Genomic DNA, 15,310 nt, shown 5'->3' on the forward strand with positions numbered 1-15,310 from the left:
GATTGCTTTTACAGTTACTAGACTTTGCGGGGCTGCCGCTTTACACATTGCTACTGGATCCCAGATGCGGATGGCTATTGATTGCTATCGAGGTACCATTTTCAACTGGTGTGATGCTGTGTTGGCCAATATAAAAGGCCAACTGACTAGAGCCAAAAACGGACAGCTAAAGACTTTTGGTTATGGGCCTTTAGTTGTGAGTTTTGGTTTAGAGAGGGTTCCGATGCTGATCCCACAGCAGCTCACTGTTGGTGTTGGGCTTCCTCGAGAGCCCAAATTGATGCAATGGGTTGCGGTTATGGCCCGTCATCCTGATGAGGGAACGGAGGTTGTTCGATTTACTCCGGAGTACTTTCGCTGGTTAGAAGACCATGTCTTTTCTATACAGGATTTTCCTTATACCGAAGTTGATTTTCGTGGAGATCCGGACATGATTCTTCCACCGGGAGAACAATGGGATGACACAGGTAACTTCATTTTTCACAAGTTTTTTTAAACTATCTATTTTTTTGTTTGTTTTATATCGTCTCAAAACTGATAGTAATAATTTTCAAAATGCAGATGTAGGCCCACGACGTCCAGCCAATCTCCGGCCTTATAGAGCTTGAGAGGAGAGATTCCAATCCTTTCTTAGCTTCATTTGGAAGTCGGTGAGCTGATCAAAGTAGAGGAGAACTCTTGCTGGACCCTGGGAGGGACCTGCACAACACCAAGGCACTGGTTGTAATGGTTTCTTTTGTTTCCAATTAATACAATTAAGTTCATTTTTCTCAACAAGTTGTTATATATAATTTGTTTCATAAACTCCTTGGTCTTTATGATGAATATGTTTTATTATATGAGTTATTCAGGTGCTATGTAATCGTTTGCTTGTTAGTGAATGCAGGCTTCAAGGAGAAGGAGCTCATCTGGATCGGAGAGGCCGGACTGCTACAAACAGTGTTGGACTAGAGGTAAGCCTTAAACACCTGGTTGCTTTTATTTTAAATGCATATTTAGGGAAAGATAGTGCTTGATTGTTTTGTTTGTCACTAGAAAAGCCTTGCTTTCTAGGGAGGTCGGTTTTGTCCGCAAAATTGACTCTTTCCGCATGACAACATACTACATATACCTCACATCCAGGGCCATCTGAAGAAGCAGATGTCAAACTGCTGAAGTTGTTCATGCCATCAATCTCACAACATCGAATCGCATGGAAATGACTGCTCGCTCATGAATGCTGACACCTGCACTCCACTTAGAAAAGTGGCCGGAAAATGAAATGAGAAAATGAAAAATCTAAACACACCATTAGATTTGTGGCGTCAAATAGTGCAAAATTGACTGTCAAATTTCTGAATTCTGAGAAAATGAAAATCTGGGGCTTAAGGAATCTTTTAGATTCCCCCTAAATTCCTCAAAGATTCTCTCCTCCGGTTCCTTTGCAAATTGGCTGCTCAGATTAGGAAACTGACTATGCCATCGGGTTCGTGTCGCCGAGAGGTGTAAGATCGACATAAATTTTGTCCAATTTGGACACTGCAAAAATTTCACCCTCTTGGAAATTTCGCTCAGTGATGGTTTCGCCTGCATTAAAAAATTAATTAAAAAATATTCTGCCTCGTTTTCCATGCCCACTCCTGGTTCTTCCATCTACCTAGGTGCACTGTGCAAATGAGTGTTTATATTAAATCCCGAGCAGATTTCTCAATAAATCAGTTGTGTTGAGTTGGTGTAGGATTCGTTTATTACGGAGGAGGTTGGGCGGTCAAACCTCGCCTCCTCCTTTTTATATAACAAAATTTGTTAATTTTTAAAAAATGGGTCGCATTGTTGTAATGAATGATGGTGGTTGATGCTAGGTTCGTGCCCCAAGGGCTGGCCCACCTTAATATATGTTTTTTTTTTGTTTAAGTGGGTTGGGCCCGTGCCCCAAGGGCCGGCCCAAACAAAAACTCCGCTCTGTTGGTTTCAACTATTCCGTGGGAGGGGCTAAGGGTCGTGGCCCGCCCCTCCACCAACATTATGGTTATGTGGATAGAGTTGGAGAGGCGTGAGGTGGTGGGGGTGGTGGCCCACCACCTCCCATTTTTTTATATATTTTTTTAATTTTTCATATAATAAGGTAATTTTGAAAATTTCGAAATTTAGCCGAAGGAGTCATTTTTACGAGGCAAAAATTTTGCCCAGAATCTGGCCGGAGTTGGCTGAATTCTGTCCACCGGAAAAAGTCCAAATTGTGTCTCCATTAACCTACCCAGTCAGCAAAAGTCAACCAAAACTTTCACTGCCTCTATCTTCCTCATCCGGACTCGGATTGACGAACTGTTCGCACCACCACGATCACGACAACGAGATATTTAACATGAACCTAGTTCGAGCATAATCCAAACACTTTGATTTTTGAGCTTTCATAAGCCCTCTTTGTCCTGTGTGTGTCTTTGCAACCACCTGGATCAATCCTCCCCACTGAGGAGCTTTTGGTACTCCAAAAGTATGAAAAACAATCTGCAACTTTTATGTACCTTGTCTGCATCACAAGCATCATGAAAGGCATCGCTTCCATCTCCTTTACCTTTGTTCTTTGGAGCCTTAAGCGATGAGCCGACACCTGCAACCTCTGCAACCTATAATACATTTTTTTGCAAATTACATGCTTGCCAACTAATGACCTAAGCATCCCATATTTGCCACGAGTTCATAACACATACTCGGTGGTCAAGTTTACGTCAAGATGGATGCAATACCCCGGTTATGAAAACAAGGCCAACATATCATTGTTGCTTCAACAAGTGATGGAAAACTCATCATAACTGCAACACATGATTTACAAAGTAAGGCCAACACTATTTTCTTTGACAAGTAATGGAAACACGACATCACTTTCACAGCTTATCATGCAACTCAAAATAATATCAAACATCATTGTTGTTGAACAAGTGATGAAAACACATCATCACTTTTACATTTTAAAATGCAACAAATGATTTAAAAAAGCATGACCATGAAATGCTAACATATCTAGAAACCATTTTTCACTTATCAAGGTGAATGGGTCGCCTCCTTGTGGCGATTTTACTTGCCGAACAATCCTTTCACCTGGTTCATGCACCAACACTTTGTCTTTAAGGCGTTGCTCTGGATGGAGCCTCCAACAAGTGGCTTTTTGATGGCCACCTTTGTCGCAATGATTGCAATACATATTCTTCATCCAGATCCGCTTACCATGTTTCTTTCCCTGTTGTTGAGAGGGTCTTTCATGCCTCATCCTTTTGTGTGCTACCATTCTTTTCCAACACTTAGAAAATGTATGGTTATGTAATCCACAAAAGGTACATGTTTTTCGATGCCATGTTTTACGTTCATCATTAACAACATGATTACGATTGACATGAACATTCGAATGTCAAGAGTGGCTATACCTTTCCTTGTTGTTTATGGTGTAAGTATGGCGATGAGAGCTTGCCTCAACTCTTTCCCTGCAATGGGTGTTGTCATGGGATGATGGGGATGTGTTCCCATCATTCTCTTTCCTCAACGATTCTGACGATGTCTTGGAAGAATCTGATACCTTCGAGCATTCTCCTTTGAAGTATCTCGAGCCTGCAAATCAAGGTCTCTGCATAACCTCCAATGGTTGAGTTATGCCTTGGTTATTAACACCAAGTTCTTTTTCCTCCTTGTACCTTGTCCTGGTAAGGAGCCTCATGTTTGTCCCTGTAATTGGGATCTCCACATCTCCAACAGAAATCATACTATGTGATGATGAAACCAAAAGGAAATCAACATCTTTTACCTCCTCTGTCGATTTGGAAAGAACTGATGAGGGCTTCTCATCATCTGTTGTTGGTGGTTCGCTAGCTGTCTCGACACATTCCCCAACTTCCTTTCTGACATACCCAAGTCCTGTTCGACAGGGTAATTCTTCTACTTTGATGGGGTTGACAATGCCTTGGCCATTAATGCCCAAGACTTTTCCTTCATACCCCATTTTCTTCAACAGTTTGGAGCCAATTCCTGTGGTATGATTTTCAAAAACAACGAAATCATCATCAGGACACATACATGAATTCAAAGAATTACTTTTTACCTCACATGGGTCACGCTGCAGCTTTTCCAAGGCCTCGTCCTTTGCTTGCATCTGTGTAGAAAACTATGTTTCTCCTCTTTCTCGTCATGTAGACGTATCTTCAATTCAACATTATTTGTTTGAAGACTTTGGTTGTTGTGCTTCAGTTCTTCCAGGGTCTCTTCCATGGCATGCAACTGAAGCTGCAATCACTCCTTTTCCTCTGTCTCTTTATGTAGAGTTTCATACATTATTTCCACCCTTTTGTAAATTTTGAGCATGGTCTCGTACATCACTTTTTCACCCTCTGTCGCTGCATGTTCCATTGTCCACGCTGCAATTTACATCCACCCAAAGACCACTCTGATACCACTTGAGCCAGGTCCGGTGTGACAAAGGACCCTTCCAAGGCCTTTTACTTTCGTGATGTGTTAAATTGCATTTTTAAAAGAACATAAGTGAATACATCTGCATGCTATAAAGAAGAGGAACAAGACAATCATCAGCACATGAAAACATAAGCCGTTGATAACAGAGTTCATCCAGGAGGGACTACGTCTTCGGGCCTTGGTGTCAAGATGGTGTAAGTCGCTGCATTAAGTGTTGTCAATAATGATGATGTGCATAGAGGTGATGTCGTTATCATACAAGGAAAAGTACCCTCACGTAAGGGTGGCTCCAAGAGATGTTCTGCTATAGGAACTCTCAGTCAAAAGGACTCCTATCAGTATGACACATACTCATGCATGATGAGCATCCCGCCAACATGGCATAACAGGGATCTCAATGCAAAACATACATGAAACAACATGAGTATCCCATCAATCAACAAAGGGATCTCAGAACACAACATGACTAATCATGACAACAAGTACATCACACAAATGATTCTGCGTCACATCAAGCAAGAATCATGAAAACAAGTAATAAACAAGATCCCTCATCAAGCATCAAATAGGGATCTGTGCAACACAATGAATATAAAAAAGAAGTACATGAACATACTGCATATACCTCACATCGAGGGCCATCTGAAGAAGCGAATGTTACACTGCTAAAGTTGTTCGTGCCATCAATCTCACAACGTCGAATCGCATGGAAATGACTACTCGCTCATGAATGCTGACACCTGCGCTCCACTTAGAAAAGTGGCCGGAAAATGAAATGAGCAAATGAAAAATCTGAACACACCATCAGATTTTTGGCTTCGAATAGTGCAAAATCGACTGTCAAATTTATGAATTCTGAGAAAATGAAAATCTGGGGCTTAAGGAATCTTTTAGATTCCCCCTAAATTCCTCAAAGATTCCCTCCTCCAGGTCCTCTGAAAATCAGCTGCTCAAATCAAGAAACTGACTGCACCATCGGGTTCGTGTCGCCAAGAGGTGTAAGATCAACATAAAGTTTGTCCAATTTGGACATTGCAAAAATTTCACCCTCCTGGAAATTTCGCTCAGTGATGGTTCTACCTACATCAAAAAATTAATTAAAAAATATTTTGTCTCGTTTTTTGTGCCTGCTCCTGGATCTTCCATCTGCTTGGACACACTATGAAAATGAGTGTTTATATTAAATCCCAGGCAGATTTCTCAATAAATCAGTTGTGCTGAGTTGGTTTAGGATTCGTTTATTACGGAGGAGGTTGGGCGGTCAAACCCCGCCTCCTCCTTTTTACATAACAAAATTTGTTAATTTTTAAAAAATGGGTCGGGTTGTTGTAATGAATGATGGTGGTTGAGGCTAGGTCCGCGCCCCAAGGGTCGGCCCATCTTAATATATGTTTTTTTTGTTTAAGTGGGTTGGGTCCGCGCCCTAAGGGCCAGCCCACCCAAAAACTCTGCTTCGTTGGTTTCAACTGTTTCATGGGAGGGGCCGGGGGTCGTGGCCTGCCCCTCCACCAACATTAAGGTTATGTGGATATATTTGGAGAGGCGTGGGGTGGCGGGGGTGGTGGCCCACCACCTCCCCTTTTTAAATATCTTTTTTTTAATTTTTCATATAATAAGGTAATTTTGAAAATTTCAAAATTTTGCCAAAGGAGTCATTTTAACAAGGTGAAAATTTCTCTCGGAATCTGGCCAGAGTTGGCCGAATTCCGTCCGCCGGAAAAAGTCCAAATTGTGTCTCCATTAACCTGCCCAGTCAACAAAAGTCCACCAAAACTTTGACTGCCTCTATCTTCCTCATCCGGACTTGGATTGACGAATCGTTCACACCACCACGATCATGATGACGAGATCTTTAACATGAAACTAGTTTGAGCATAATCCAAACACTTTGATTTTTGAGCTTTCATAAGCCCTCTTTGTCCTTTGTGTCTCTGGAGCCACTTGGATCAGTTGTGCATAGTCTTCTGCACCATAGTCAATATTTGTCATTACAAGTTTCCACATTTTCGCAAACATTTATGTCTCAACACATTTTTCCCATTTATGGATGCTCTTTGCACTTTTCCTTTTTCACATATTCTGGTACTAAATACTTTCAATAGTTTGTACGTCACCTGTTATCATTACAATGATTTCGTGATATAATATCTTATCTAATAACTTCATGGCTACTACCCTCATAAAACATTGATGTTTGTCGGTAATCCTTGATTCTATCAGCATATGGTTTGGCATGTACAAATGATATGGATAACATGTTTGCGTTTGACCCCTGTCATTGATGTTGCTTTGGGCGATATCTCATTCCATGGAGTGAGGAAGTGCGGATGAATATATGCAAAGGTGGCTTTCATTGTGTAGAGGAAAGCTATGGAAAGGCGAAAGGTGCAGAGGTAAATAACGAGAAATTGCTAAAACGTAGGCATTCTCGAATAATGACAAAATGCAGGTGCAAAATAAGCTATGTGAATGTGGATTTCATTGTGCGGAGTAAGGAGGTGCAGAGGAAAGTTATGCGAAGGTTGGAGACAAAGAGGCACAACCTTAATCAATTAATTAGCAATAGAGGCAGGGACTATGTTGCATTAGAGCTATTAATATTGTTTTATTTCTCCCCTATTTATACCCTATTGAGGACTTTCTTTAACTAATTTGTATTCCTCTTTATCCCTAAAGATTTATCTCTAATTGAATATATTGGTGAAAAAATTATTTAACTTTTAGTTCAAAATTTAATTTCTTAATCAATTTCCCCGTTATTAATCTTTTTCTTAATTTCAATAATTTTACCTCATTTAACTTATTTTTGACTTTATGGCTTTTAATCTAGGATTAAACTAATGTTTTATTCGGTTTTGGGTCAATCACCTTTGAATTTAGAATCAATAATGATTATCTCCTCCAATGGATCTAATTTAACCTCAAGCCACTTGATCCAAATTTGTTTATATTTTCTTGGTTTGGCACTCTTTCACCTTCATTGCAAGATTTATGGGTCCATTTTGATGGGCAGAGTATCCACTTGAAATGTCAGACATTTTGAAAAATTTGCATGGTTTAACTCCACAAATTTACACAACAAGGAATGAAAAGTGTTAAATGCTACACATAGAAGGTATAGTCCTTAGTCATCGTACCTCTAATAATAAAGTGATTATAGTCAATCCAACAAAAATTGAGGTAATTTTAAATATTCTAACTCCAAAAACACATAAAGAGGTACATAGGTTCTTCAAACATGCTAGTTACAATTACATGTTTATTAACAATTTTACCAGGATTGTTATGTCCCTATAATACTAATGTATTCCCCTATTGTTATTGTTTTTTTTTACAAGAACGGTTATAGGATTTCATTATCTGCTTGGCAAATGGCCACACAATCGATTACAAAATGAGGAGCAATTTCCAGCATGCCTTTCTACCAAGAGGGAATTGGCTTTTGCTCTTATCCACTTCCTCTTTTTATAATTTTCAAAATGTTCTTTTGTTGTTGATTGTCCTAGGTGAAAGATACAGACAAACTGGTTTAAAAGATAGCAGTAAAACATGGCTTTTCACGGTATAGGTGCCCACAGAAATTCCTTATTTTTGAGAATAGTTCCAGCGTCTAAGTGGACTGCAATGTTTGCTTGGGTGTCTGTTGCTTTATTATTTGTTCTCAGTACATGAAAATATGTCAAGTGTAGGGATTTTGAAATGCTTTTGATTCTTGTAAATAACCTTGCTAGGTGCAGATCTGTTGGGTTGGAGTTGGTCGCCACTGCTCTTATGATTACTTGGGAGTCTCCAAAAATATTTGCTTCCCGTATTCCCAGCTCCTTGAGGAAGATTACACCTTGCAAGAGGGCCAGCGCCTCGGCTTGCATGCTAGATGTGTGGCCTAGACCCCAGGAAAAATTATGAGAAGAAGTGTTGTCTGGCATAATAATGTGTCCTCCAGCCCCGACCTTCCCTGGATTCCCTTTAGCTGCTCCATCAAAAAATAGAGATGGAATTGATTGCTTGGACAGCTAGTCCTGAAAGTCAATCTCGTTTTTCCTGATTTGCCAATCTTCAAGAGCTGGGGGTGAGCTTCTTGGTTTATGGAAGCTAAGCTTAAGGGCAGTACCCAGTTCTTTGTCTTTCTGACTAAGATTTGAATCGTCACCTGTGCCTTCCAACCACTCGTTTAATTGGCATTTCACTGAGTTGGCTACTATTCTATGATCCTGGGCTTTGTTACGGAATATCCTCCTGTTCCTTTCTAACCAAACCTGCCAACTAGTAAATTTTGGCAATGCACTCCATGATGATCTGATATTTTTGTTTTTTGGTTGAATACCTGGATATCTGGCCATCCAGCATGCGAACAACTCTTGAATAAAGGTGGGAAAATTGAGACCGAAATTCCAAGTATCCAGCAGCTCCTGCCAGACAGAGATTGTGTAATTGCATTCAATCATAATATGGAGGGCGGTTTCAAAATTTGCCTTGTAGAGAATGCATCTGGACAGTCCATTAATCCTCTTTTTTGGAGTTTGTCCTCAGTAAGGATTTTTTAGTGGCAGAGAATCCAACAAAAGTGGTCAATTTTTGGAATAGATGGGAAGCTCCATATCCCTGCCCAAGGAGCAGGATTGGGAGGAACGTGGGGGCACTCTAGATACTTAGAGTATCCCTACTTGACTGTGTAACCTGAACGACTTTTCCCCCAGCCTCTCGCGTCCTTCCTGCTTGCGTGGATAGGGGCCAGCCCGTATAGTTGGGATCTGAACGCTGTCCATTCAGTTTGCAGGTCATTGGGCACCGATAATTGTTTCCAACCTACCCAGGAATCCTCTGTCCACAACGAGATGTCCCACAGAGTGTGGACGTTTGCTGCATCCAACCAGTTTCTTAGCGCTGCAAAATTTCCGGATTCTTCCAGAGGAGGGCGATCCATAATTCTGTCATTCCATAACTGTATTCGCTTGTCGTTTCTAGGGATCCAATGAGCGTGGTTTTTTATCATCGGCGCGATTCTGTTAATGAAGCTGCTGAAGTGTGTTCTAAACGAATTTTTTGGCTAATCTAAACACCTGAGCCTCGAACCTCTAAAGTATTTCCTCCATAATGCAATCTGAGCCCAGTTTGGTTTAGGAGCGATTATTTTCCAAATTAATTTGGCTCCCATAGCTAGATTTTGAGCCTTCAGGTCTTTAAGGTTCAGTCCCCCTTCAAGATATGGTCTTGTGACTGTTTCCCAACTGATTAGGGAGAATCTCTTATCATTTTGCTTGCCGCCTTTCCAGAAAAAATCCATGATTAATTCTTCCATCTTCTTGATAATTCCCACAGGTGCTAGGAGGACAACGAATTTGAAGATCGGAAGACTGCTGAGAACTGCCTTGATGAGTACTGCTTTGCCGACGATGTTGAGCCAAGAGGATCCCCAGGCTTGCATCTTTGCTTTGAATTTGTCTAAGAGAGGAGCCCAGTCTTTGCTTGACGCCCTCTTATTGAAGATTGGCAACCCAAGATACTTGAAAGAGGACCAAATAGTGGAGGCTGCAAATCCCAGACATCTAGCTATGGAATTTGCAGTGGAAGCAGGGATATTCCAGCAAAATATTTGACATTTCCCCTTATTTAGCTCACTGCCTGAGATCTTACAGAAGTCATCCAAAACTGCTTTGAAGTTGATAGCTGATTGTGGAGTTGCAGCTCCCAGTAGAAGGGTATCATCCGCAAAAAGGGCATGGTTGATGCGTTTCACCCCTCTTGCAATGCACAGCCCGGTGATAGCATGATCTTGCTGCTTTTTATTCAAATAGAAACTAAGAACAGAAGCCTGAATGACGAAAAGGAGGGGTGAAAGAGGGAACCCCTGCCTCAGTCCTCTAGAAGCTTTGAAAAATTCAGCGGCCCTTCCATTCACCAGAGGAGCAATCCAAGGTTCCGATATACAGGCTTTTATCCACTTTATAAAGCCTTGCCTGAATCCCATTTGAAACATTACATCAAACAAAAATCTATGTCTAACACGATCAAAGGCATTAGCTAGATCTAGTTTGATAACCATACCTTCTTCCTTTCGATGTTGGCTGGAACAAATTGCCTCCTGCACCAGCACGAAGTTGTCCACTAGCTTCCTCCCTTTGATGAATCCCCCTTGGTTGTCCGGGATGATTTTGGGGAGGAATATTTTCAGCCTGTTTGCTATCACTTTGGTGATCACTTTGTACCCAATGTTACATAGTGAAATTGGGTGAAATCTGTTGAAGGAGTTTGCCCCTTTTTCCATAGGGATGAGGGCGAGAAATGCCAAATTTGCGCAGCCTCCAATCTTCTGACAGTCCTAGGATTTCTGAATCATTTTGAGGAATTCCTTCTCAATTATCTACCAACAGGTTTGTAAGAATCTCGGAGTGAAACCGTCTGGTCCTGGGCTTTATCCGGGTCCATGGCGAAGAGGGCCTCCTTGGTTTCCTTGAGCGTGATTTTGCTTTCTAGAACCTGATTCATTTTGGAGGTGATGAGCTTAGGGACAACATCTAGAAGGCTATCATTTTGGTCTGCTCTTATATCTTCCCTGTACAACTTCTCAAAATGTTCTGAGGCTACCTTTTTTATGCTTGCAAAGTCCCTTAGAACACTGTTTTCTTCTTTTATTTCTATGATGGAGTTCCGACCTTTCCTAGCTTGAGCTTGTTTGTGGAAAAAGGAGGAATTCCTGTCTCCAGCTTTGAGCCAAAGACTTCTAGATTTGAGCCTCCAGTACTCTTCTTCAGCCATGCATGCTTTGTGGAAGTTTTGCTGAAGCTTGGCCTCCTTTTCCAGATCTTCTTTTGAAATTTCAGTTGTTTCAAGATGAAGATGTTGACTTTCAATTTCTAATTGAAATTTTTTCCTTTCCTCAGCTAGATTGGGCAGGGTCTTGGCCCAATTTTTTAGCATGACTTTCACTCTTCTAAGTTTTTCCTCCCACACAAAGAAGGCAAAACCCTTGACTGGGTTTTTCCAGCAGTCTCTGACCTTATCCATGAAGTCCACCTCCTTGATCCAGAGAGAGCTAAATCTGAATGGAATAGGCCCCAAATCTTTAGTGGTCAGCAATTCCAAGCTGATAGGCTTGTGGTCTGATGTACTGCTGTGCAGGATGCGCGATCTAGCTTCTAATCCAATGAGCAGGAAGGAACTTTGCACCAAGAAACGATCCAGTCTTGCAGTTATGTGTCCTAGTCCAACCCTTTTGTTTGACCACGTGTACTTGCCGGTAGTTGGCTTGATATCAATCAGGTCCCAATCCTGCATGAGATCCTCTACTGCTTCTCCTGCTGGGTCTTTGACAATACTGCCTCCTCTCTTTTCTAATGACAGGGGGGTGAGGTTGAAATATCCTGCAATGATGATGTTCTCCATATCTTCCAGATCTGCCAGGTTTTTGATGGAATCCCAGCATAGCTTCTTTTCACCTGCATTATTAGGAGCATATACATTGACCAGACTAATAATTTCTTTAGATTCTAAGTGCTGAAACTTTAACAAAATCCAATGAGTGTTCAGGGACTCAGAGATAAGGGAGAAATTATTAGGATTCCAGAGCGACTCAAGTCCTCCTGATGCTCCCCGGGCCAAGGTTGCATGCGCTCCGTCTTTTCTCCAAAACTTTCTACTTGCTTGGAGGAAGGCTGAATCCTCCATTTTGGTCTCCTGGATGAGGAGGGTATCCGGGGTTTCCAGACTTATCAGACTGCTCATCACTTCTTCCTTGGCTTTGGATCCCATTCCCCTGCAATTCCAGGAGACAATCTTCATTATTTGCTTTTGCTATGGTGAGCTCCTTTGGAGCTCTGGGTTTGCGTCTTCTTCATCTTTGGAGTTTTTGCTAGGAGTTTCTCTAGCATAGGCTGGCTGCCCTGGAGCTTGTCTTTATATGTTTCTTGCTCCCTTTTTTCTTTTGTTAACATTCGGCCTCTTGTATATCTTCTCGGGGTAGACTGCGATTCCCCTATTTCCCCTTCTTCCTCTGATTCCTTAGATTCTTGGGTTTCCTCCTCCTCCTCTGACATCTTTCCTTTGGATCTCTCTGGTTTGCTTTTAGATTTAGGCGGAGAGACTTCTTTCGGGGTTTCTGTCTCCTGGGTAATTATGGTTTCGGATCCAAGGATCTCAAATCTGTTCCCTTGACTTTCCATGGGTGGCTGCTGAGCAGGGCCCATTTGGGGGGCTCTGGTATTAGCATTTGCGGACTTCCTGAAGGATGTTTTGGATCTCTTCGCCTAATTCCATCCTTCCTCCTTCCCTTTTTCTTCAGCCCCTTTGGACAGGTAATCTCTAGCGAAATGACCGTAGGCTTGACACTTCCAGCATTTGAACGGCAGCTGTTCATAGTCTAGTTTCTGAATATGCGTCCACGGACCCACCCTTATTTTGATAGCTTCTGGTAGACCGACCTCCAGATCCACCTCCACACAAATTCTGGTGCAGTCATACTGGTCCCTATTGTTGGCCCTGTCTATGAATTTCCCAAGGGTGTTTCCGATGTGTTTCAGGGACTCCCAGTTCCAACAATGGACCGGGAGATTGGGGAGTCTTACCCATACTAGGACTGCTGAAGGTACATCCATTGCCGGGTCGAAATCTGGTGTCCATTTGTTCAGGTACAGCCCTTGAGGCCTCATGAAGTAGGGTCCATTTCTGAAAATAAGGTCCTTGTCCTCCTTTTCTGAGAATTCAAAAAGGAAGTATCCTCTTCCGAGGAAGTAAGATGTTACCTTGCCCTTGATCAGCGAAGCCCAGTTTCTGGAGACCCAGTTCTCTGTTGATTTCGGTGAGGGCCAGAGACCTGTAAACTGACCCACCATAGCGCGTTCTGCCAGAGAAAGAGCTACTTGGATCGGACCTTCAGGGGGAAGAGCGATCTCAGGGATGTCTTCAAGCCTTTTCATGAACTTAGCGGTTTCCACGGCTTTCTTCTTGGGAAGAGAGGCCAACAAGGATCTGGAGGCCTCAGCAGCAGAGGATGGAGGAGGGGAGGAAGGTCCTAGGGGGGGATCCGACTCCTCCATGGAGATCCAGCTCAAACCCTAGGCGGCCGCAGCTGGAAGCTAGGGATTTCAATTCAAACACGCTGCATTTGACTTACATAATAGAACCATGGGACTCTTTACAGGGCTATCACCTTCTTTGGCTAGATCTTCCATCCCCGATGCAGGAAAGCGTGTTCTTCCAACCTTTTCATTCACAATTCTGCCAGCCTAAATCAAAGGGCAAAGATCGGCATGCCTGGTTCTTCCCTTCTCGCATCCATCTGATGCATTCTTTCTGATACAGTAGGAAGGCGAAGCCTCCCTCACACCACACCAAAATACCATCAATCGATCAATCACGATTTACTGACTTCATTTTATTTCCCCAAAGTAGAAGTTCAATTCATTTCTCCAAGCCAGCCAGTCACTCATTATATATGATTCATATGAGATTCAGCCAAGCCAATAAGTGTCTCAGGTTTCAAGCTCCGTAGCCAACAAGTAGTCTCACACGTCGGTGACCGATTCGCCGTAGGAATCCATTGGGCGGCGTGAAAAACTCACCAAGGCACTTTGCGTTTCCACCCTCGCCCCACTTTCTTAGTTAGATCGCTGGTCATAAACTATATATGTAATTATGCCATTTTTATTATGCAATTGTGAAAGATCAATTTCGCAAATATCTTCCCCTAAAACTTGGTCTTTCTGATCACTAGCTAGAAGGTAAGGTTCTCCCTTCTCTAGTTCAGGTAAGGTAAATCCTTCGGCAAGGCTGCTTGCTATTATATACGTAATTACATACTACGAGATCGCTGAGCTATTCCGATACAAGAAAAAATCTGATACAAGTTGTTAAGGTAAATCCTTCCTTCTGACATGCATATATATATATGATATTATGCCATTTTTACAGATCTATTTTGTGAATTTATTCCCCTCAAATCGCTAGCTCTCAATCCTTCTTCAATGCCAATATTATATATGTAATTATGCTATTTTGAGAGATCGAATTGTGAACTTCTTCCAGCCAGTTATGAATTCTATTTGTAATTATGCGATTTCGAGATATCCTTTCTAACGCATGTGTGGGCGTGCACGTGTATATAGTATCAATAATCATCAGTGTGTTAGCAGTAGCAGTAGGAGTCTTAGGAGTATGAGTATGAGCAGTAGGAGTAATAGAGTCTCGGTATTAGGAGTATCTTGATCAAGTATCTGTATCTTGATCCTTATCCTTATCCTTATCCTTATCAGTATCTGTATCTTTATTAAGATGAGGTTGTAATGGAGATGAGGTTGGTATGAAGAATAGGTAGTTATGAGGATATGGTCTGAATGAATATATGGTAGGTATATGCTGAGGTAGGTCTGATTAGAAGGTTGGAAGTAATGATGCTGAGTTGGGTCTGATGATGAGATGGTGAGATGGTAAGAAGTACTACATGGTGGTAATGACTACATGGTAGGTGTTAATGAGGATGAGGTAGGTAGATAGAGATAAAGATGTAGCTAGGTCTAGAGATAGACGTTATGATGGGATGTTGGTATGCTAGTATGCTGGGATGTGAGGATGGATGCTGATAGTCTGATGCTGGTCTGTTGGTCTGCTGTGATGAGCTGATGCTGGGCTGTATGAAGTTAGTGGATGTAGTGGATGTAGAGGAGATAGGAGAGCTAGGAGTGTTATAGCTATGTATAGCTAGATAGAAGTTATGATGGTTCTATAGTGAGAGTAAGATGGGTATGAAGAAGATGCACGGGGTTATAGGGATCTTATATAGGCAGATGGGTAGTTTTAGTGATGCGGGTAGGCTAGGCATAAAGGTAGGTGAGGTAGGCTAGTAATGATGAATAGCTAATTATTCCCTGGTAAGACCTAT

The 15,310-nt window shown here is 41.9% G+C and overlaps 2 protein-coding genes across 2 annotated transcripts; both read right to left on the reverse strand.

Annotated features, from left to right (window-relative positions):
• Window positions 1-10,794: 10,794 nt before the first annotated feature.
• LOC149245295 (uncharacterized) lies at window positions 10,795-12,102 on the reverse strand. The gene has a single exon (XM_089437930.1). The coding sequence runs from the start codon at window positions 12,100-12,102 to the stop codon at window positions 10,795-10,797; it is 1,308 nt and encodes a 435-aa protein (XP_089294056.1).
• A 578-nt stretch (window positions 12,103-12,680) lies between these two features.
• On the reverse strand, window positions 12,681-13,469 carry LOC149245296 (uncharacterized). The gene has a single exon (XM_089437936.1). It carries the CDS (start codon window positions 13,467-13,469, stop codon window positions 12,681-12,683), a length of 789 nt encoding a protein of 262 aa, XP_089294062.1.
• Between the last annotated feature and the right edge of the window lie 1,841 nt (window positions 13,470-15,310).

The sequence above is a fragment of the Pinus tabuliformis genome, chromosome 7 (genome assembly GCF_031772625.1).
Source record: "Pinus tabuliformis cultivar Carrire ecotype Pingquan chromosome 7, CPIR1, whole genome shotgun sequence".
In the NCBI taxonomy this organism is placed as follows: Eukaryota; Viridiplantae; Streptophyta; class Pinopsida; order Pinales; family Pinaceae; genus Pinus; species Pinus tabuliformis.

Bases quoted from the DNA above. Each gene is read 5' to 3' on its own strand.
- LOC149245295 (XM_089437930.1), bottom strand. From the start codon at position 12,102: ATGGAGGATTCAGCCTTCCTCCAAGCAAGTAGAAAGTTTTGGAGAAAA.
- LOC149245296 (XM_089437936.1), bottom strand. From the start codon at position 13,469: ATGGAGGAGTCGGATCCCCCCCTAGGACCTTCCTCCCCTCCTCCATCC.